Source organism: Haliaeetus leucocephalus, unplaced genomic scaffold (genome assembly GCF_000737465.1).
Source record: "Haliaeetus leucocephalus isolate CR32 unplaced genomic scaffold, Haliaeetus_leucocephalus-4.0 Scaffold848, whole genome shotgun sequence".
Lineage (NCBI taxonomy): Eukaryota > Metazoa > Chordata > Aves > Accipitriformes > Accipitridae > Haliaeetus > Haliaeetus leucocephalus.
In genome coordinates, this window is record NW_010973284.1 from 5,149,649 (window position 1) to 5,174,097 (window position 24,449).

General features: G+C 38.1%; 1 protein-coding gene across 1 annotated transcript in view; it reads left to right on the forward strand.

The window, feature by feature from the left end:
* The first annotated feature begins 215 nt into the window (after positions 1-215).
* LOC104841031 (FAS-associated factor 1-like) overlaps positions 216-24,449 on the forward strand; it is a 43,624-nt gene continuing 19,390 nt past the window's right edge. Inside the window, exons 1-2 of the mRNA XM_010582402.1 lie at positions 216-431; positions 17,674-17,742. Coding sequence (XP_010580704.1) covers positions 387-431; positions 17,674-17,742 — 114 coding nt within the window. The 5' untranslated portion in view covers positions 216-386. The remainder of the gene's footprint in view (positions 432-17,673; positions 17,743-24,449) is intronic.

A 24,449-nucleotide genomic window follows, 5' to 3' on the forward strand; every position in this document is an offset into this window, starting at 1 on the left:
GCGACAGGCGCTGTGGAGGCAGGGAGGGAGCGGCGCTGCCTCCTCCTCCTCCTCCTTCTTCTTCTCCTCCTCCTCCTCCTCCTCCTCCTCTCCGGGCCAGCAGCTGAGGCAGCGCTGCCCGCTCCCGGCCCCGGCCCGCTCCCGGCCCCCTGCCCGCCTCTCTCCTCCCTTCCCTTCCCCTCCCCTTCTCTACCGGCCGCCGCCGCCGCCGCCGCGCCCCCCCGACCGCCGCGGAGCTGCCAGGTGGGGCAGCCCGGGGGCGACCGCGGGAGCCTGAGAGGAACCCGGCGCCTCGATGAGCTCCTAGCTCCCACCCTGCCCCGTCCTCGCCGGCAGCAGCTCCAGGTGCGCGGGTCAGAGCAGAGCCGGGGACGCAGCTGGCTGCAATGGCGTCCAACATGGACCGAGAAATGATATTGGCTGATTTCCAGGTAAATTTCAAGCCGCCGCCGCCACGCAACCGTGGCCTCTCGCTGCTTTTCTCTTTCTCCTCGTTGCTGTGCTGCTTGTTCTTTGTGGGAAGGTCCGGGGTGGCGGGTGTGAAGCCCACCCTCCAACGCCTCCGCTCTTTCTTTCTTTCTTTCTTTTTTGTCAGAAATGGGGAACATGTGCCCTCTTCTCTCAAGGTGCGTGAACAAAATGTCTTTAACTTAAGAGAGTTTCAGTTTTTAATAAAAAAAAAAAAAAAAGCATTTTCATCCACTTTGCTTGTTCAAACCCTCTACAACCACCCAGGCCCTGGGACAGCTGTGAGCCAGCTCACTTGGAAGAGGCAAATGCCAGGGAGGATACAAAACTCATCGCTCCTCATGATTTGTCACAGTGTTTATAATGAATCACTTACCGGTACTACAGATTAATGCTGAACAGAGGTGTTTCCATTATAACATCAACACTAACTTCATGGCTGCCTCAGCCTATGACTGTTGTAATGATGGTAGAACTCTTCCCACCCCATTCCAAACAACATGTTTGTGTAGAAAGGAGAAATATGCCCGTAAAAGTTCTTTGTCACCTTCTGTCCTCCCTACAAAAGGGTTATAACTTAACTTCAAACTCTTAAATCTTATTGCCAGAATAAAGTCCTTCTCTAAATAAAAGTGATGTGTTCGGGAGCCTGGTTAATCTGTTCAGTATATTGTTTCTTAATATCGCTTGTTTCTGTATTGTTTTTCTGAGAACAAGTAAACAAAAAAGTGGAAGATACCTGCATTTGAAATAGTGGGGAGAGCCAAAAGCAGCTTGGAAGGGTATCAGATTATATTTGTGTATACCTTTTTAATATTTGCTTTTCAATGAATTTTTTTTTTTTTTTTAAGCTTTGTCCATTTGCAGCGGTTGTTCTTACATGGGTAGGCTCCTGGATATTCTGGGATTGAGTTGTAAAACTGCTGTTTGTATGTTCAACTTCTTAAAAGACTGTTTCTCAGCTGTTAGCAGTGAAACTATTTGATTTAGTTTAAAAAAAGTAATCCATTCACTCTGTGTGTGTGTGTTTAACAAGAATGTCTCTTTGGAATTACAGGTAGGGTGACTGTAGTGTACATTATGTAATTCCTCTTTTGCAAAAGGAATCTGATATCTCAGTGACGTAACATGCGGAGTTCCCAGCTGATAACAGGGAAATGTTTTCCCTTTCTGTACCTGAGTATCTTACATCCATATTTATTAAAACGTTTAACAAATGTTTCTATAATGATCATTTATTTTCTTGTTCTTGGAGATACTTTTGTGTGCGTAAGGAGTGATGTCTCAATTTTGAGGCTGGGGTTTCATAAAGGAGTTCTTCCAGTAACAATACACTGTGTAAAAGGAAACTGGGATGCCAATTCTGCACTCATGCTAGTGGAGACAGACTCTTATGGAATCCCACATTATTAGCTGAAACAGGTTTACATTCAGGAATCCCAGATGATGATTAAGTTAGTGGCTGGTGAATGTAAGATTTTTTTTTTTTTTAATAGCGTTTTCAGTCTGTATCCACTTCCCAAGTTTTTAGTGTCAGTGGTATTTTGCAGTTCTGCAGTATTTTTGTGCTTGGGTTTTGAAACCAATTAATAAAGGTATAAGAGCACCTGCAGTGTTTGGTACCACGAACACAAGTAAGTATTATTGCAAACTTGCAGATGGACAGTGGAGTCACAGAAACCAGTTGTAGATCGAGGACAACATAGTGTGTCTGAACCTAGGACCCAGGAAATATTTTATCATGTAACGATGCTTATTTAAAAAGAACCCAAACCTTTTCTCTTGTATTTCAGCAGACAACTTTGTTTTTCTGTTTCATGCTCTTTTTTTTCTTTTTTTTTAAAATAACATCAAGTTTATCCCTGATTCTGAAACACTGAACTGTCATTTGTCATGCTGTTAAGGCTTCAGATTCGTAAAGGACAATGTCAATCATTATTAGGCCTCGTATCTTTAGACTGTTACGAAATGGTAAAGGATTTTGGGTATTTTAAATACTTGATGGAATTTACAACTCACTCACTAAGACTTCAAAATGGAAAATAAAACATGTGCGAAGTAATTCTGCATGATTTTCCCTTCTATATTTTCTGTACTTTTTAATTAATAAATAAGTTTCTCAGAGTTCTGCTGCCATCTTCTATATTTGTGTGAGGTATCTTGTTGAAGAATGTTGTGTGCATTGGAAATTTTAAAAGAAATTTTTTGTAACTTTGTTCAGCTAATCTTTGCTGAATTAAATTGGGAGGGAAACTTCCATCACCATTTCACCCTTGCCTTTCCCAAGTTACATTTAAGAGGCATAGAGCAGTGGTCTTTGAACTTTTAAAACTTGAAAGGTTTTTCCCTCCCCATAAAAAAATTTTCAGTGAGGGCATAAGTATACTGATGTTGGATGCTTTTGCAAAGCTTTCGTGGACTTATTTTGTATCTTTCAAAGCCATTAGGGATTTTGCCATTGATTTCAACTAGAGCAGGATCTTGTATTGCATTTGGTCTTTGCTTTTAGCTCTGATAGTTGTAACAGGTTACTTCTTCATTCTGAGGTACTAAAGAGAAACAGTTTTTAGAAATATTTTGTATACATACATATATACACATACAAACATTGAATAATTTTATAAAATATTTTACCTATAGAGTAAAACACAGTAAGTGATCTGCCAAAATATTTTTTCTTAATGTCTCAAAACAATTTAAGCCTGTTCTGTGTGGTTTATAATTATTTTTTTTCCCTTCCCTTTTTTAATGAGGTTACTGTATGCTACCCAAGGAGTACAAAGCACATATTCATGCATGTGGGCTGTATAAGCAACCTGTCTAACTTTTCCTTCTTAGGCCCTCACTTAGGAAAGATTATGCAGAAGTTTAGCTTTATACATGAGTAGTCTGATTGTTTTCAGTGGAAGCAGCCAAAGTATTGGAGTTAAGCGCACAAACAAGTTTTAGCTGTTTTACTGAAATGCAGTTCAGAATTTCTCCACAAAGTGTCATTGCATATAGGAAAAACTCCATAGGAAAAAAACCAACAGCTTGTGTTTGTAGCATAAATTCTTTTAAAAAGGTAACTGTATGTGAATTGGTAAATGAGTGGTGCTGCAACATACCTCACATACTGGGGGAAATAAGGGCATATAATTTCTACCAATTTCTGTTGACATCTCTGTTCTTTTGTTTGCGGTGTTTAACTGCAAAATGTTCTTCCATCTCCAGTGGGATACCCAGGTACTCACATGATACAAATATATTAATGATGTATGCAGTTTGGGATCCACTTTTCATTATAAAGAAACTAGATATTTCTTTTTTTTTCTTTTTTTTTTTTTAAATTGCAAACTTTAGTTGCATTGAATTAGTTAAATTGGCATAGTTAAAATGTTCAGGAATGAAAAACAATCTTTGAGTATTGGCAGAAGTGTCAGATGTCGACATTTTTGTATGCTAGCACCTTTCCTTTTTTTTTTTTTTTTTACAGCTTCATTTAGGATGGGGACTAAAATTAGCAAGAATACCTTTTTGTCATTATAAGTTATGTCCACCTATAGGACCACTTTATTCATGTTACGTGGTTGTCCTCACAACAGCTCTAAATGTAGAGTGGGCCTAAGGGTTGGAGTTGCTAGCTCCTGAGTGTCCATATATTTCAAGAACATCTGGCACATGAAGCTTCAGAAGGAAAGTTTTAATGGAATTCACAGTTTTCAGTGACCAAATAAATAAGTAGCTCAAGATTTGGTCTGGGTGGGAAGGCTTTGGTGTGGAATAGCAAAAATCAAAAAATCCCTGCTCCCATCGAAACAACAGATATCTAAGAGTTCTCTTCTACTTCCCTCTGTCTTTCATCTATGTTAATTGTGAAATAAAGTTATGTGAGGTTTTTTCTTTTTACCTTTTTTTTTTTTAAACTGAGTAATAGACTGCTTTGGTATGATTAACACGCTTGTATATAAAAATACCCTTTTTTTGAAGCTTCACCTTTGTGTCAGTCTTTTTCATAAAACCAGAGGTTTGGGGGAGGAGCAAGGGGGAATGGGGAAGGAAGAACCTCATTGCCATCAGTTACAGAAAGGTGAGAAAGCATGCTAGATAATCATGTTTTCAGTTATAAAATTGACCATGACATTGATACATCAGGTTATTATTCTTAATTTTATTTTTTTTAAATATAACCATAATTCAAACTACTCATTTCCTTCTGGAATAGCTAAAATTAAAGAAACTGGAGAATCTTTTTCACTTGGAAGTTAAAACAGTGCTGTTAAATAACTGACAAGATAACAAGATATACTCTTAAAGATTTTTTTTTTTTTTTTGGTGGTTATGAAAATCATCTGTCTGCTTTAGCCCTGTACAAGGTTATCTCTGTTATGCACACTGTTTTCACTGTCTAACAGTCTATGTGCAGAATTTACGTGTGTATTAATTTTTTGGGGGGGTGCTAAGGGAGCTTTGCTTTCTTCTGTTTGTGTTGGCATGCTGGCTCAGGTTTTCTGTCGCTTTTAAGTTATTGCCAGTATGAAAATTTGGTGGGTGAAAAAGGTAGGCAGATACCAGAACAGCTTTGAGGCGGTACTGTTGATTCTTGCCCTGGACCGTGGCTTATGCTGGGGGCTGGAAAGAGTGTTTCAACCATTTTATGTAAGGGTAAACCATCCACAAAGGGGTTTTGAGCAAATAGCAAACTTGATGTCCTTAATGTTGATTTCTGAAAGAAATTGTGTTGTTTTGTCATTAAAGCATTGGAGCAGAAAGGACCGTTCTTGATTTCTTTGCAGACTTTCTGTGAAGTGTTTGGCAATTCAGTTGGAACAAGGTCTTCAACAAAAAACAGGTGCTGAAGAGACTTCCAATCAAAGTTTAAATCTTTGGAAAGTGTCCTTCAACTTATGTTTAAAGTTCTTGGGGGCCTACATTTTCATCAGAAAGTCTCCCTAGGCACCTCAATATCTGGATTTATATGTGTTCAGATCTGTCTGAGCTTAAAACCTCAGTCTTGCTTATACCAAACCATTCTTTTGTGTGGCCTCTTGGTAGAATATAATGCAGTGGGTGCTCCCAGAGCACACCTGCTAGGCTGAGCTCTGCAGCTCTCTCCGTAGTAGTTGGAAGGAAATCCAGTACTCTGTAGATTAGAAATCAGGGTTTGGGATAGACAGGTTTGTTCCTACAACCCCCTCATACTGGGTATCTTCAGGTAAAAGTGGGCTCTGCTAAGTTTCTAATAACTAGGTGTCAAGGTACTCAGCACTGCTTCGCCTGACCTTTTTTTTGTGGATATAGGTTACTATATCCATAGCTAAATTTTGAAATAGTTAACAGGGCCGTTTTTCAGTGCGAAAAAGAGGACCTTAGGATACTGTAGAATGGTGAAGCTCATACCTATGAGGCCTCTTAATTTACATTTTGATTATAATTCTTTTTAATCCTTGTTGCTTTTTATCGCATCTTGTAATTTTGTGCATTACGCTGTCAGTAACAGCGTTGGAACTGGTAGTTGGACCTCTTGGTTTGCAACACAATTGGTTTTGTTTGCTGTAAATGGCCTTAGGGTCAAGAGACACAATAAAAGCATACTGCATGCTTAGTGTGTTTTAATTTGGTTATTTTCATTGTTGTCTGCTACCAAGACCATCGCTTGTATTAATTTGTCCTTTGTGTGTTTCTGAAGAAGCAACAGTTTAATTTCTTTAGATACTTTTTAGACTCAGCTGTAATTCCAAAGCTCACGTTCATCAGAACAAAGGCCTTTAAACTGAAGGCGAAGTGGATTCCAGAGTCACAAATAAGAAATTGGAGTAAGAGCAATGTCCGTTTAGAAACATGATAACTTGGATGTTTCCACTGATAGCTGTTCATGGAAAAGCCAGCTAATTTCTCTTATATAAGGACAGATATTTAATTAGAAATACTATCTGACTTTTATAGAGAAGAAAGAGGACACTATGATTGGTGTGCATTACAGCCCTGCTGTAAGAACCTAAACAGTTTACCACTGGAGCACTGGTTCATCTTTAGAAAGAGGTTTATGCTGTTCTTTTCATTCAATTACCTTGAAAAGACTCTTCACATCATAGTAAACATGTCACCATTTCCATCAGCCCATTCATATAGGTATTTGGGTTAGTAGGTCACTGAAACAGATTGAGAGGTGGTAGCTGCAGGATCCTTTTACAAATGCCATGACAACTAATACTAATTATAATATTGAAATTATTAATTATATGTACTCCTAGAGGCTAGGAATGTGCTTTCATTGAGAGGTAATGTGGAAGTTATTTGACACATTGAAAAGAAAATATGGCTAATATTTCTTGGTAAGCAAAGATCATTTAAAATAAACACACTTATCGAGTTCATGTTTTTGTGTGGAAGGAGGTGTGGGAAAGGAGAGGATGAGGATTTGAGTGAGCTGCTACATGTCTTAAGGGGTCCTGAGAATTTCCCATTTTCAGAATATTGAATTGGTGCTGGGAAGTCTGAAAGGGTAGAATTCCCCCCTCTGTTTGGACAGTTCTCATGGTTCAGTTACCATTGCAAGCCTAGTTTTTATGCGTTTCCCTACTAGAAGCAAGAGTTAATAGCCTATTAAAGGAACCACATGGCAAATCTTTGATAGGATTTCATATTTTTCTAGTCAGTGGGTAAGTCTGTGTGTTTGTGGAGCAGCCATTAGGTGATTCCTTTCTTTTAACTACTGTAAGAACTAGAATGAAAAGCCTGGAGAAGTACCTAACATTTTATTTGTCCCTCATCATTTGGATGAAAGGAAATGACATGCTTACTGGCTGGATTAATACCTACTAATTAAGCCCATTTTTTAGAGTTGACTTGATAATGTGCAATTGTAAAAACAACTGCTCAAAGTCCTAATGTATGCATTACATGTTGTTTCGTCTATCAAAGTAGTCATCTGCTGGTCCTCTATGTCTAACTGGTTGAGCAGGTCTTTGTTCTGTGGGAGTAGTTATGCTTTCAAAAGATAATTCATTAAAGCTGAAGGTCTTAAGAGATGTTTTGAAACTAGAACAGACTACGTTAGCCCTTGAGTTACTTAATATAGGTTTCATATTTTACCTATTGCAGGAAACAGTTTGTAAAGACAAGAACTCCAAAACTGAGTCACCTCTATTTTAAAGGTCAGGTTGTTTGTGTGAGCAAATATCAAAGGTGCCATATCAGCTCAGGTCGAAGACCCAGCTGGCCTAATGTCTCATCTGCAGCAGTGGCTGGTTCTTAGGAAAGAACTGAAACAAATAGGATTTGAATGGATTTGCCTCATCCTAGTTTCTGGAAGTCAGCACTTTAAGACCTTGATGATGGGGTTCATTATAAGACTTTTGGAAATGAACTGTGTCAGCTTGAGTTAGTCTTGTGTTCTTCAACTCACTAAGTTCCTCAGAGACATCTGAGTAGTTTTGTGATGTGTGAGTTTGCTCTGTAGAAGCTGTGTTCGCTTTTCCTCAGTATGTCATATATATTCATGTATATACTAATTCTATTCTATATACTTTATTGGCATTTCTGCTATTTCTTATGGTACAGAAGTCAAATGTGTCTGAACTGTAGAAATCTTAATGCCTTCTGGTTTGTACCCCAGTAAAATTCACCAAAAAGCTAATGTCAACACTGTGGGAATGTGAGGTTGATTTAACCTTTAGTTAAGGCTGATTTAAAGAGCAGTCTGTGTAAAAAAACCAAAACAACACAAAATTCATATTTCAGTTCCTTGAAAATTCTGGGGACTATCATATGGTCCTGGTGGTTTGTTCTATATGTCTCTGCTGACACTTTAGGATGAGAGAGTTCTCAGTAAAGAGCAGCTTTGTTATAGGATGGTCTCCAAGTTTCTCTGTAGTGAATATGAGTGCACAGAATTAATTTAGCTTTTACGATATGCCCTTACCTTCTTTGAATACTTCTTTAGTATCTTCTTCCTTTGGTCCCACTGACTTGCTGACAGGCTTCCTTGTCCTAATGCTTTTAAAAGTTGATATAATTTTTATGTCTTTAGATTTTTATTTTTTTTTAAGCAGTCCTTGTTGGCCTGCATTATGGTATGACCTGTGCTTTGCTGGGATTTGACTGTTCTTCTGTTTCCCTATTTTGGATACCATTTCCAGGTTTTGAAGAATATGTCTGTTCCTTGTGGTCCTGTTCTTTACCAAAAAAAGTATAAGTGTTTGTGGAATGTTGAGGAAAATATTTTTTGTATGGATTAGTACTCTTCCTTTGTGTGCTTATCTACAAAATGGCTTTTATTTATTCTTCAGTTGTTTTTAAGGTTCTACTACTTCTGAGGCAATGAGGAGAAAGGAGATGACTACAAATATCCAGTAAGCAACAGTGTGTGTCTGACCCCAGCAGTTCTTTTCTGTTTTCCATCAGTTTTTCTTCTCATGTGATAAAGTATAAGATACTGTAAAAGCAAAATGACCGTGATTCAGGAAATCATTGGGTTTTTACCTTCACTGAGATACTTTTAATAAAGCATTAAACAAGCAGAGAACCTTTGGGATAATCCTAACTAAAGCTTTTTGTAGTTGTTGGGTAAAGGCTGTCTTCAGTCCTCAGAAAAGACAAATGGGTTTAGTAGTCCAGAGTACTAATTAATGGGTACTGACTTTTGTTTTGTTTTGGTTTTTAATTCAGTTTGAGCACTGCTCTTTGTGTGTAGCGCATGTGGCTTAAACGCTAGAGTGTTAGCATGGGGCTTGGGAGGCTAGAGTTCATGTCTTGGCTCAGCTCATGGGCTTCCTAGGGATGTGCGTTCGTGGTATTCTGGAAGCAGAATTTCCTCCAGAGTCTTGAGAGTGTTCAAAGTCTGCTGGAAACCATTTGAAAGTGGTTAGTGTGGTGCCAAGTTAGCTAGTTCTGCTAAGAAGTGGTTAGAGCTTCATGCTACCGGTTTAGACTTTGTACCCTGCTTGCTTTGTTCAGAAGGCTCGCAGTCATCTCGGAGCACGGGCAAAGTTTGCTCTTGTCTGCTTGGTAACTAATAGGTAGAAATGTCTTCTGTGACCTTCAGAAATAGCATTTTTTCTTTTTTTCCTCCCCATTCCTTCTGTAGAAAGGGACTAATGCTTCCTTACTTCAGAATGTTGCTTAAAGTGGTGCGCAAATAGTACAACAATGAAGCTTGGTAAATAGTTGGGGGTGGGAGTTGAAACGCATTGGGCAAAACTTTAGCCCGGCATATTTGCCTAAACCCTTTCTCAATTTCTGATACTGGTAAGTCTATTAGCTTGTTTTTCTTACGCGAACAGCTGGTGAATCTGCTTAATTTTTACCAGATGGTCTTCTGAGTTATGTAAAAACAGAGAAGCATTCTTATCTCTTCGTTTAGATGCTTGCAGTAGGTGACCTTTCAGTTTGCGTCTCAGTCGATATGCCTGGATGTTTTTTTTCAAGTGTTTGTCTGAAACAGAAAGAAGTAAAAGTTAATTTAATAACCACGGATGACTCATAACAAGACCAGTCTCATTACATCAGTAGGTTTGTTGCAAGGTAAGAATGATAGGGGATGCCACAGAGGGGCATGTATGTAGCTGGTGTTGCAGGCTGTGGAGGTGGTCTTGAGACAGGTGGGACTCTGGGATGAGCAGAGCCGAGGTACCAAAAAAATCTCAGTTGTGAGTGTCCAAATGTGCCGAATCTCTTGATAGCCCAGAGGCGAGTTATGGATCCTAAATCTGATATTATGGTACTAAAGCCCTTACTTGCTTGGCTGAGCATACTGGTTTAACTTTACCTGTTTTTGGGGAACAAGTGTTACGCTTTGTTTCAGTAGCTTTGAAGTAATTACCATTGCAACAGTGTATGTGTGAATTTTCAAGAAAATTTTCTCACTTACTAATGTCTCATAGGTGAATTAGTGTCCTAAAGCTTTCTGGGTTTGAGTAGACTTCTAACAGATACAATGTGGAGCTGCCCTTGGCTGCTTTATAGCCTTTTAATTATTTCTTTGATTACCGAGCTACTGTCCTCATAAGGGATAGGTGGAGGAAGCAAGCTACTATGTTTCACTCTAGAAACAGGAAACTTGGGGCCAACCCCAAGTTGTTTAAACAACCCAAGTTGTTTAAAAATCGTACATCCAGAAACCTGATTTTTATTAGGAATGCTTAGAAAGGGAATTACGGATTCTTCTAGCCCTAGTAGCCACATAGTGGGCTGCACTAGTATGCCAGCAGACGGAGGGAGGCCATTCTTCCCCTCTGCTTGGTGAGACCACTACTACCAGATTACTGTGTCCAGTATCAGTCCCTCCACTGACAAAGTGGAGCAAGTCCAGTGGAGGGCTGCCTAGGAAGGGAGGAGGCTGGAGCATATTTTGTGAAAGATGAGGTTAAGGGAGCTGGTTTGTGTAGCCTGGAAGAGAAGGCTAAGGGAGGATCTAGTTGCTGTCTCAACTATACAGTGGGTGATAGCAGACAATATAGAATCAAATTTCTCTTGGACTTGCACAGTCCGAGGATGAGAGGCAGTGGATACAGGTTACAGCAAGGGAAATTATAATTAAATATAAGGAAAAAAAAATTCCCAGTGAAGGTGGTGAAACACTGGAACAAGCTGCCCAGAGAGGCTACAGACTCTCTGGCTTCAGAGATATGCAAAACCTGACAGGAAGCTGAAGTGTGTCTGTGAACTGATCTGTCTGGTTGTAATTGAAGAGGTGAATAAAACAGCAAACTAAATTTTGGTTATATTGCAGGGGAAGTATGCAAGGAGGTAAGTAATATCCTTTGCTATATCTCATATGCTATTAAGAACAGCTCCGAGTGGTTTTTTTTTTTTGTTTTTAAGCTGCTGACCTGGAGAATTCAGCCATCCTTCTGAGCAGGTTAGTGGCCTGTATTCAAAAAGAGTTTTCCATGCTCCTAATCGCTCTTATCTTTTGAAGAGTAAGTTACCGAAGGGATAGTAAATTGATTTTAACAGTATTTGTTCTTTGCCAGTGTTTTTTATTTCTCTTTAAAACCTCATATATCTTATGGAATAGGGTTAGCTCTACTTGCATTGCTGTATCTAGTGATAAAAATTTATTGGGTACTTTCAAAAGTAAGCATTTCCTAGGGTGCTGTCTGTGCTGTTGCAGTGGATGGAGGTGTATTAGTGCTGGCTTCCTGGGGTTTTGTAGGAGGTCCTGAAGGGTGAAAGCTTTTTTCCTCGGTGATCTCACCTGTTGAATCTTTTGGTGCCTTAATGTAGTTGTTTCTTTGGGCATTGTACTTTTATAAATATTAGAAAAGATGGGCTGTGCTACAGTTGCAACAAAATGCTGATGACAGAAAGCTCTTTTCTCCTTTTTCATCCAGCACAGGAGAGTCTGTATCAGCTGTTTCGGTGTCTGAGGACTAGGCATCAGATTGAATCACAGTAGCTTAGTCTTATTCTGAGACAGATGGATGTGATATTAGTGAGAGGGAAAAAGTCTGTAGTTGACAACTGGTGTGACTCTACCCTAGGGATCAGTTGTCTGAGTTTGTTGCTGTTCTGGGTACTTGGAGCTATGGCTCCAATTTTGTCCTTTTGGTTATGTGGACTGAGTAATGGTACCTGTATTTGCATCTGCTCTAAATTACTGCAGGAGGCTGCAGCTGAGGATGTTAACTGCAGAGTGCATGTGGAGATTAGTTAGGCACAAAGTGAGGTATTTTTTCCAGCTGACTTCTACAGGAGAGAGTGGTGCATGGTGTAATTCACAGCCATCTGTCTGCCTGATTTTAATGGGCCTGAACCTGTTGTGCAAAATGTTCTAGGCTAAAGCCTAGTTTGGGTTAGCTTAGAGGTCCCTGTTTGGGGAAAATATAGCTACTGTTGGTAGTCAAAGGAAATACGGAATTGTTCAACAATACCGTTGAGAGAGGCAGACTTCTAAGTCCTCCATATCCAACTACTGGCTGTCAGGCTGAATGTGGTCTTTGGATACTTTTGACTGCTGCATTTTGCCTTGGCGAGGAGGGGAATGGTGCCACAGGTGAGATAAAGTCTGTCTTGCTGCCAAATACCATTTGCTCCCAGCTTCTGTGCAACAACTGCCACCCACTATCTGTCGGGGCAACAGTAGCCTGACTCTGTATTTGAGTCAGCAACAGCTGTTTGTTGCTTTCCCAGCTTTTGCAGAAGTAACAGCCCAGCTCTCTGTGTTAGGAGCAGCAGTTGTCCCTTCCAGCTTCGCTGTGTAACAACTGCCTGGATCTCTGCAGCAGGTGCCGGAGGAGCATTTTCAACAGCAGCTGCTGCCAGATGGGGAAGTCAGCTGCTTTCCTGTGATGTGGAGGTAGGCTAAAGCCTGCGCTGTTGAGGTGGGGGGTCACAGAGGGTCTCAAAACCCAGATCCAGCTGTTACGGCTGCTGGGGTCAGACCACCCTGCAAGGGATTTAGAAGAGCAAGTCTGTCATCCTGCATTATAGCTTTCTGGAAGCACCTCCTAGGTTTGTCTTGAATGCCTTGAAGTCTGTCAGCCCTCCGATTTTTCTCCTAGTGAATTTTTCCTCAGTGGCTACTTTGCTCCTTTTATGTAACAGTGATTAAGATTACTGTGCCAGTTAAATAGGACCCCTAACGGTTAGCTGTGAATCTTTCCAAGGGTAAGCTCTCCACCACTAAGGTGATGGTTAATCTGCGAAGCTACCTGAAAAAGGTTCGGAGAAGTGCTCTGAAATTTTATTATATGCAAATCTAAATCTGCCTGGTGGAAACACCTAACCTGGCCTGAAAAAGCAGGATGCTAAGAAAGTGGTTTTAACATTCAGTAACTTTTAATCTTCAGAATCTGATTTTATTCATTCAGTGCAAAGCAATAGTTTTCTCATCTTCACATTCATTTTCCTCTTGTGTGGTCTGAAAAAACACAGAAGGGACTGCACAGTCACTGGAGCTGCTGTGAAGGGCAAAAATGCTATCCTAGATTTAGAGGAAATGCAGAGAGGAGGAGGAGAAGGAACTTGTTCTACCATTTCTTCCCCTTTGTCCTTCAGAAAAATTCTTCAGTTTCTTTTTGACGTGTAAAGGTTTACAAATCAGCAAGGCTTGAAGGTTTTACCTTGTCTGTGGTGGTTTGTTTCTTTCAATTTGATGACTTAGAGGATGTGCTGGTTGTTGATTGAATCAAGAGTTGGTAGTATTCTGGTAGGAATTTTCTTCTAAAATATTTAATGCCTTTTATTAAGTAGGTCTCTCATGAAAATAAAGCTGAATAAAACCTGTGAATAAAAAAAAAAAATTCTCCTCAATGGGTATCACTTTACTTGCTTAGCAACAAAGATGTGTTTTTGCGTCTTTGGAGCTCATCTACTTTGCTATATTTTGAAGTTTTTTTTTCCTTCTGTTTCTGTGCAAATTTAACATGATTTTTTTTCCTAGTCAATTTTTTTTTGTTTGTTTCTTGCTTGGGTAGAATGAAAAACATAAAGATTTTTTGCTCATTTTTATGTATTGTAAGTAAACCCCGTGACTTTTAGTCTACCTTCCTAGATAAGTAAGGCATATAGCCTTATGGTACCCAAGTGTCCCCTGGGCTCATACCAATTAAATTATTCCAAATTTCATGAAAATACAGCCAGGTAACACGGAAAGAAGTCCATCAAAAGAAGCTCTTATAAATACTCCAGCCATAGGACAAGCTTAAATCATCCCTTGCAATTAGGGATGAGAGACAAACCCACAAGGAACCAGACTTTGTTAATTTTGGTGCTCACAGAACCTGCTGGTTTCCTGTGTGTGTTTCCCTACAGAAAACAAGGGCAGAAGCAGTACCAGGTTGTTCTGGGACTAATCTGCTGCTACAGAGCCCTTGATGTCACGTCATGCTTGCCAGTGAGGGACTACCTGTCTTGTGTGCTTAATTTCTCAGGGAAAATTAAAGACATGCAAACCAGATGATTTTCTTGAATTTACCTTCCATGACATGACGCAGTTAAAACAAAGCTAATGTTAATTTTTGGTTGGGTTTTGTTTTGGTTTTTTTCTTGGTCTTACTGATGGATTATGACTTGGGGCAGGGATTTGTATGCGGTAGTGTGTAGTGTCTGAATATTGAAATACTATTCTGAAGAGTCTTAGTTTGCTGCAAGTGTGACATTAACAGGGTGTTGAAGAAGATCTTGGAATGTCTATTTTGTGGTTACATTGATAAGTAGCAGTCACTTATTCACTGTTGGCATTCAGAAATGTTTGTTTTCTGTTTTATTGACAACTAGCAAAAACAGTCCATCTGGAAAGTGAAATCTTAGTTTTAGAACTCCTCAAAATCAAACATTTAAAGTGATTGTAAAAACGCTCCAAGGGTTTTCAACAAAACTGCTTTTCTTGGGTATTGAGAATTCTGATGGTTTTGATTTTTAGTTAGTGTTTACACCTGCCCATTCCTGTTACCCAAAGACTGCATTGCTAAGAGAACAAGAGCAAGGTTCTATTTTAGATTGTAAATCACTAACAAGATGATTTAGGAAGGATGCAGGCATACAAGTGAATTAGTTGCTTAATTACTCCGCCTCTGCTGTGATGAGGTAACTACTTTCACTGTGTGCTCTGGCAGAAGGGTAAGCTAATTTTGTTTAGTTTATCTAAAACTGGATTTCAGTTTACTGAAAGGGTTGTCAGGCCTTGGAACAGGCTGCTCAGGGAGGTGGTTGAGTCACCATCCCTGGAGGTGTTCAAGAAACGCGTAGACAAGGCACTTCAGGACATGGTTTAGTGGGCATGGTTGGGTTGACGGTTGGACTTGATGATCTGGGAGGTCTTTTCCAAACTTAATGATTCCATTCTGCTCTTTTAGAAAAGAGTTCAAGGAGCATCTGGATGATGCTCTTAGTCATATGGTTTAGCTTTAGGTAGTCCTGCAAGGAGCAGGGAGTTTGACTTGATGATCCTTATGCGTCCCTTCCAACTTGAGATATTCTGTGATTCTATGATCTTGAAATAAAAATATGCCAAAATGAGCTGAATCAATTTGCTGTTAGTATGGGCTAAGAGTGTGCATATGGACAGTTGCAAGTCAGCTGAGCTGCAGGGATGATATGAAGAGGGGGCAACTAAAACTGGTATTTGAGCCCTGAATTCTAAGTACCCTCTCCTCAACTTCATCTGCACAGTCCAGGGCTGAAAACAACACATTGTTGGTCAGGTTCTTATTGTAGGTTGGAACACTACTTAGTTCTTAGGTCACACAGAGTTTGCAGGGCTGATAAATGAGAAATAGTAACTCTTTATTTCTGTAATGGCCAGATTTTTAAGTGTATTTCACTTGACTGTAAACCGAACCTCAGGCTGTCACTTCTGCAAAACTTTTTCTCAAAGTAAGACTACTTTGCAGCAGAGCTATTGACATCAATTTCAGTGGCAGGTTTATTGTAGTATGAACCCTCCTGTGATTTCAGAAATGACAAGCTCAAGCCCTGCACTCCTCAAGCTTGCCTGGTGTAAGTGTATATAACCTTCTCATTTGCTATAGAATGTGTTAGCGTCTCATTTTTAACTTCAGAAGTAACTGCAGGAAGTAATGGAAGAGAAGGCAAAATGATGCTTCTGAAGAGCAAAACTGTATTTTTAAAAATTTTTTTGGCATTCCTGATGAAGAGTGGGTGAAATTCAGTATTAACACAGCATGCTGTGAGCAATGGAAGAAATTTTGTCTTGTTTCAGAGAGAATCAGTCTGGCCTTGAGAGCATTGCAGATCAATAGAAACTGCTGCCTCCCCTCTGCAGGCAAAAAAATCTCTAAAATGTCTTCTTGTGATCCTCGCGGTCCTCCAGACTGGTCCATTTTGTGTAGACATACTGCATGTAATGCCTCATATGTGTGGAACTCTTCAGCATTGAATTTGGGAAAAGAGAATTGGCTTTGAATTTCTCTGTGATTTCTTTTCTACTTTTTATGTCTTCATTGTTGTAAATTGGGAGAAAAGTCAGAGCATGGAAAATGTATGAACTGATGGCTTTTTATGTCTTGGGAGAAAAAAAGTGTCTGGTTTTGTGCCTAGTCCCCTTTTTGTGTTATTGCATAAAGGAAAAACAGGACTATATATCTTTGGAATCAAGAAAACTGATCTGTTTGCTGCTGCAATCTAACTCTGTATTATTACTGTTAAAAGGTTGGATTTTTTTAATGTAGTTTTATATAAAAGTTATATAAACTTCTTTTTATATAACTGTGGTAGAGCAGAAGGAACATGATCATGTTTCAGATCTTGTAAAAGTCTGAACTCCTCTTGTGTGCTTGAATATAGAGCATAGCTTTGATTAGGATGAAAGATAAATTCCGGAAAGAAACTTAACTGTTTCCATTTTTCCCTTCTGGTGAAATATATCTGATATCCTTTGGTGTGAACGGTAGCAAATATGTGGCAATGAATAGCAATGCTCTGCCTGCTGAAGTTGAATAGTTGAAAAGGTATAGGTATCAAAAAAAGAAAGGAGGATACTGCATTAAGGTTTTCGCTGGGTAAAGGTGCTCTCTTGTATTTGGAATTAAGCTAAATTTACAATACCATTTTTTGGGGATGTTATCACTACTTTAAAAATGCCATTGTATTAGATTGCTTGAACTAGGTAAAGCCAGAGTGTAGGGCTAGAACAACATGCAAGCATTTTGTTTGAAAGGAAAACATTGTAAATTTTTCATTGTATAGTCTTAATTTTAAATAGTTTCACAAGGGGTACTCATTTGTACATGCAGTAGTAAGTTGGCACTTTGATCAAAAATTCATACATGCCACCTTCTTTTATTCTTACACTGCATCACTGAGAGTGAGTAGGGGTATAAGATGATGGTGGAGGCAGTAGGGTTTATTATGTATTTCTGGCTTTAGATGGAATATTTCAGCTGTCTTAAACATCATTTTAAGCCTTAAGTATTTTTGTGCTCCCTTTTAAGGTAGTATAAGTGTTTCATAGTTTTGAATGTAGAATTCTCAAAACACCTTTATGGGACAGCACTATTGTCCTAATTTTAGAAATAACTACTTTGTCTTGCTTCCCTAGGTGGCTTCCTCAAGGTTGCACAAGAGTCCTCTGGTGGAACAGGGAGTTATATCCAAATGTTTAATGTTTAAAACTTGAAATCTGATTTCTGGATTATCCTTTCCTAACAGAAATGAAAGACCTATACCTTTCCTGTCATTCTCCTAAAATTAATTAAATTATAAGTATTAACACTCTGATCAATGCTTTTAATTCTGTTTACTGCTTCTTTTTCTTTTTAGGCATGTACTGGTATTGAAAATATCGATGAAGCTATAACGTTGCTTGAACAAAATAACTGGGATTTAGTGGTAAGTATTCTAAGAAAATGACTTCATAGATCAACTTCATGTAACAGTGACATGCCATCTTGCTGAGACACCTATTATCTTTATTTCAAATCTGGGTGTGTCTTTTATGGCTAGGGCAAGCAAGTTATGTGCAGACTATTTCCTCTGCAGTTATAGCCTCATTGCCAAGTTAACATGGTACTGAGTTGTGTATACCCTGGTATACTCTGAATGTCTTCATGCCTTTTTGATTTGTTTCTTTTCCTTTATATTAGTGTTTCATATTGTGTTTAATTTCCTTTTTGCTTAATTGTATGCATAATTTTGTAAGTAGTATAATTAAGGGTAACATTTCTAGGAGACATCTTGTGCATATACACAAGATTTTTGAGGATTTAGGTGCCTGTGGAAGAAATGGAAGGTAAAACAACTTCTTCAATCTTTCATATGCTTTTAGTTTAAAAATAAGATAGTTGCTCTTTTATTGTTAGTTGTTATGCAGAATGGAGTCAGAGATTAAGGCCATACCTTATTTAGATTTGGTGTTATCCAGACACAGTTAAACACAAACAAAAAACCCAACAAACTAGCTCATCCTAAAAACCCCTGTCGTTTATTTTGTAACAAGGTTCAATATGCAGACAAATAGGAGGAAACCAATAAAACAAGCAAAACAGTCTTAGGTATTTTAAGACTCTGCATAGGATTATCAGGATAAATAAAGAAACTATTAATCCATTCTCTTAAGGTTTAAAAGTGTAAAATAGAACAAAATTAAAAAAGCAAGTGATCTTCCTTTAAACTGTAATCCCTTTGATTTTATCTTTTTTTTTATTTTTTTTAAATTTTATTTTCCAAATAAGTGATCTTTGGACCAGTTCAAATTATCAGAAAATTATTTAACACCCCCCCCCCCCCATTTTCCAAAATTGGCTATGGATACAGTTTCAACTGTCTGCCACATTGTGTTCCCAGCATATTATTTAGAGTGTTCTCTATGTTTTAATAATTGCAAACTAAGTATCAGAGAGGTTAGGGTGCGGTTTTAAACTGAGTTTGTTAGAATGAATATTCTGTTTCTTTTAAGGCATAATGATTAAAATGACATGTAATATTGTAATCTATTGTAAAACACTATGTACTCCAAACACTTGAAACTAAAGGTTTAAAATGAATGTTGGCCAAAGTATATGGAGTCTTTCTTTTGCAACGTGTCATGGTATAAGTAAGAATGAGACACCAACGAGCAAAAGGGAGTGCATATCATCAGTGTCTTCTAACAGAAAAACCCAAATATTTGTTGACAGAGTGGTATAGTTAAAAACATCTTTTGTGCTAGCAGTTTGTTGGGACTTAGCATGGGCTGTTTTGAAAATTAAAGTGTTTATGGGAAGGCAAGTAATAGCCTTATGCATTCTGTTCAGCTTGTAAAGTTCTCAATACAATGCATTAAATCAGTTGATTTTGGGGTATTTGTAAATTGTAAAGTATATGCTTTACAATAAATGTTCACAGGTGGGGTTGAATGAGAGAATTGCGATGAAGAATTGTAAGAACAGCTAAGGGAATTTGTTTAGTTTTTTTTTTCTTTTGAGGCTCCAGAATGAACAGAAAGGGAGAGTGAAGTATTTAAAGCTATGAGAATATCTTTAAATACTTAATTTTATTAGTGATGATTAAATGATCTAGAAGTAGAAAATAGTGGGAAAAGAAGTAATGACCCAAAAATGCAAGCTTAAAAAAGACATAGGGAAAGTGAGAAAGGGAAGAAAATCAGCGGTGTAAGAGGTACTTCAGGAAAGTACATAGTTCTTGAAACTAAACAGAAGATGAATGAGAGGGGTGGCTGTGAAAAGGAAATTGTAAATTGTGGAAGAAGCAAAAGTAAAAATTGGGGAGAGTAAAAGTGAAGAAGATGTCCTAAGGGTCTGTGATTAGTAGGACACTGACTCCTTTTTATTAAAAGCAGCCTTATTGTAAAAAAAGGGAGTGGAAACCAAATCATGCTAATCTAATAGGGTGTTAGAAGCAGAATAGTGAAGAAAGAGGAAAGAAGACAAAAGAAACGTGAATGTAAGAAGAAAACGAGTTGCTAGCTTGAGCGACAATCAAACGTCTCTTTGTTAGGCAAGGGATTTTAGCATTTCAAAAGTCAAAACAGTACATGAAAAAAGGCTCATGACATGAGAAATGTAGCATCTTTTATTTTAAAATTAAAAGTGTATGGTCCCTGTGTGGTGGGTTTTATTTGTTTGTTTGTTTTATACCTTTGATTCAGTAATCAAATACAGCTTCAGTGCCAAGAAATTCGGGAGGAGGGAGGGCTTTGTTTTGATTGAACCAAAAGGTCTCGGAGTTTTTTAGCTGAGATGAAAAATTTAAAAAATTCTTTTGCTTGGCACTAAATATTTCATTCAGTGCAGAACAAAACTTTTTTTTTTTTATTTGTAAGGAAAATAAAATTCATAGGACTTGGTTCACAGGTCATGAAGACAGTAGTGAAGTAGTGATGATTTTGTAAGGTTTCCTCTATCATCCTTTGACTGACAATCTGTTACGTAAATGGGAAGAACATCATCGCTGTTTTGTCTAATTTCACTTCGTTTTGTCTGTCTTATTCAGAGGCATATTTTAAGTTCAAGTTTTGGATAAACATGTCCTGTAGTAGTAAAATATAGTCGTACAGGTGTTCAGGTTTTTTTTTGGGGGGGTGTTGGATGGTGTGTGTGTCTGTGTTGTTTTTTTTTAAAATGTGGATTCCTTTACTTCCATGACTTTGGAAGTGAAATCAGAGCTCTGTATTTGATCAGGAAAGCTTCTGTGAGGCACCCAGGGTAATATGAAGTAGAAAGCTAGGTAAGTCCCGTTAGGAGGTGAACAACCTAAGTTCAGGGGCACTTCTGTGACATTAGGGAAAAACCAACAAAAACATAAGCAAGTTCTTGTCTCGAACAGATTGCTTTCTTGCCCTTCATTCAGGCTGTCTGTATCTCAATTCCATTTTCCGGTTTGGGGAAAAAAAGTCATGTACTATCAGAGGCTATGCTAGGGATCCAGGTTGAAGATTCCCTTGAGCACCTGTTCCTTCTTGAACTCTGAGACTCAACTCAAGGGCGTTATTTCTCTGGGACGTCAGCCAAAACAGCCAAGAGCAAGTAGTCCTGGTGAGTTGGAAAGCAGAAGGATCCCAAAACAGAAACAGTGAAGTACATCAGAATGCACAGAGACGGCAGAGGTTATATAGTTCACAAAACAAGTTTCTAATGTCATCCTACAAATACTATGTTTTTGTGTAAGCTTTTTTGAGGATTTCTTTGTTTGCACTGATGCAATATTCCTGCTGCTTATTTTCTCCATACTTTTTTTTTTTTTTTTTCTGGTCTTGCTAGTGGATTTTAGTAACAAGGATTTTAAAATGTCACCGATGTCTTTCCTGTTACTTCAGTGAGTGTTACTGTGTTTTGTATCTTTTTGGACATTTGGTCTTACCTTTAAACAAAGCCAAACCCGAGTGAAGTGTAAGGACCTCCTTTCTCTGTTTGGTTTTTCTAATAGCCACTTATGGTTTATATTAAGAATTCATCTGAATTCTTTTTTCTTTTAAGTTTAGAACTGAAACATCATCTTCCTATTTTTGAACTTTTAAAGATTACCCACCTGCAATTATAAGTCTTCATGTCTATTCCTCTATATGGGATGCTTTAAGACAATAAACTGCCATTAATTTCTCTTTGACTTGGAGCTAAATAAATTGGATTTAAATGTCTCAGAGTTGTATATGTTTTACAGGGTTCAAATCATGTTTTAGCTGTTTGAAGTGACATAGGAAACTGTCTTTCATAAATGTTTGGTTCCTAAGCTTTGTTCAAGTGCTTAAAATCAAATTGATCATGAGAGTGCTGCAGAAGAATTCATATGCAGTAACAGTGTATGAATTGCCTAGTGGGATCATGAAGTCTGATCTTGCCAATAATTAGTTCCCCACTTGGCCTTTGTGGTGGTCTGCTGCATATATAGCAGCTTAGGATTTTTTCTGTATTAGAACACTGTAGCCTAATTACTAGATGAAACGTTTCAGATGTTCTGTGAGATAGAGAAGATCAACAATAGATAATATAATGATCTCTTCAGGCCTTCATCTTTATGAAACTGTTCTGCAATAAATGGATCCAACTCTCTTAAGCCTGCCAAGATTGCTGATATGTTATTTCCCGAGTGTCATTTCTTTGAGCTCTGTTAATTTACAACCATTTTTAATATCTGAGGAAGCAGAAGTTAGGAATTTCTGTCCATTGTAAAGTCTGATGGTTTCATAGCTTGTCCATTTAAACTATGGCCTTCTGTTTTGGCATTTGAAGGTAAGAGTGACAGTATAAATGTATCTTAAACGTTGTATAAAAACAATAAAATAAAAGTATGAAAAATCCCAACTATGTGTCTGTTGAAATGTTTCCAATCATGGTACATATTTAAAGGAAATGACCCATTAATGCAAGAATTTATAATCTACTTGACCTTACGCAATATGGACCTTTGTATATATGAGGTTATTATATAGGTGATAGCTCTTTGCTCTCCTGAAATCAAATGCTTGCATCTGCACATGAAACCTGGTCTTCTGTACCTTTCACAAATTTAATGAAAAACTCAAATCCTTTACGTATATCATGACTTTATGTTCTGTACTGGTAATCAGAACAGGTTTTTTGAATGAAAAGCAGGATTCACCACACTTAATTTTCTGCTTTTTCCAGTATGACAATTTCTGTTACTCCTGTTCACTGGTTTAAAATTACTTTTATTTTATTTTATGTCTTTCCCCATAGACATTGTAATGTGCTTAACATCACTTTAAGGAAAAAATAAATTTCATCAAAATAAAGGAGGGGCTGGTGTTTATCCCATATTCACTTCACTATAACGTATGTATAATGATTATAAAAAAAAAAAAAAAAAGCCTGTTTTTTATTTTCAGAAGATATTCTTAAAATGACCTTTGTGCCTTCCTGCCTGCTATACTTGGCTTTGTTATTCTGTATTCTGGTAGAGGCTCAAAGCACAGTATAACTTCAGTAAAACCAGCAGTTTCGTGCACCTGGAAATGTGATGACTTGTAGTTCCTGTCATACACAGCTTCCAAGAGTCAGCTGACAAAAAGCGTTTCTGTACCTTGGAAAGAGCAATTGTATATTTCGAACATCTGTTTTTATAAAGGTTCAACTCTCAATTATAGTTTTTTCTTTTGAATGGATAAGCTACGCAGAAGATTTTGCTGCATCTTGCTGTTTAAAACGTCTTAAAAAATAGTCATTATTTGTCAGACAGGATTTTTCTTTTTTTAATGTAAGTACCTATTTTGTTTATATATTTATATTTACTTCTATGTAATGTTGTCTTTCGGAAAGAGAGACGTTAAAAAAAACAAACAAAAAATTGAACTGAGAAAAATGTGCTAGGGCTTTGCAATTTTTCATTTATATTTCTGTTGGACGTGCCAGTTTAGATGGCATTCTAGGCAGAAAATGGGTTATTGGCTCTTGACAGTTATCAACAATCTATTATTTGTATCTTTTATTGCTTTCAAACAATTAACTTAGTTCTTTTGTTATAATGTGTAGTAAATCTTGGTACAAGTTGGTAAAAACTAATACACTAATGATGTCTTTCATCTGTTTTTCTAACTGGTTTGTCCTGCAAAGGCTTTGATGTGGTATCTCTTTGCACATTTTTTTTCAATCGATTTGAATTAGCCTGCCTCCAGAAACTAGGTGATTAATTTAAGTTTGGCACATGGCCATTTCTTTTCCTTAAATGTGGGACAGTATTGTCATATGTTTAGCAGCTCTCTAGTTTCATTCCAAGTGGGCTGTATTTCAGTGGCTGGCGAACGAGGACTAGACATTATGGTGATCGTGTTCATCACATTGGCCCCTTTTATCTTGTATTGTTGACCTGCTGTTTTCTTTACTTCAGAGTTACATACTGCATATGGCACACATTTGACAGCACTCGCTATGGGACTAGTGAGAAGTTCATGGTGTGCTCCTCTCATTAGGACTAGATCTGAGGGATTTTCACTGTTAGGAACATGGGCTTATCTGTGTATTAATAACATTCTCCCTGTGGTCAAATGAACAGTCACATCTGCCTGTGGGAACCAGAGGTTTGTATCCCAGTTTTTTTTAAGGAGCTTTTAAAGTTTTTGTTTCAGACAGGTGTTCTCGTCTGGATCTTAGTGTTCTGTCGAACATGTTATTGTCAGCTCAGTTAGTTTATGCTTGCTGTTACTGCACTGCGTTGCCTGGACAGCATTCAAAATCCTGTTGCCAGCAGAGCTAAGGAAGAAGGAAGCTCTGAGTTAGGTAATGACAAGTAATGTCGGTGGACGGGCATCCCGCTGGTGTGAGTGTCCTGTGGGCATGGTGCCTGTTCTCCAGGAAATACAGGAATTGCAGGTTTCTTGTGTGTCCAACTGCAGCATTAATCTCTTCTAGTAGGACACAGTTAAATTGTATACAAACTTCTGTTTTACAAAGGACTACAGAAATCCCTTTTGGAAGTCTGTAATGTACTTTCTGTTAAATTGGGGATCCCTGCTTGCAAAAATAATTTGATTTCTCATTCTTTGTATTTCCAGCTTTTTGCAGCTCTCAGAGTGACATTTCTGTGTCTTTGAGTAAGCTCAGATGCATGCTGTGTATTTTATGCAGCTGGGTGGTAGCACAGAA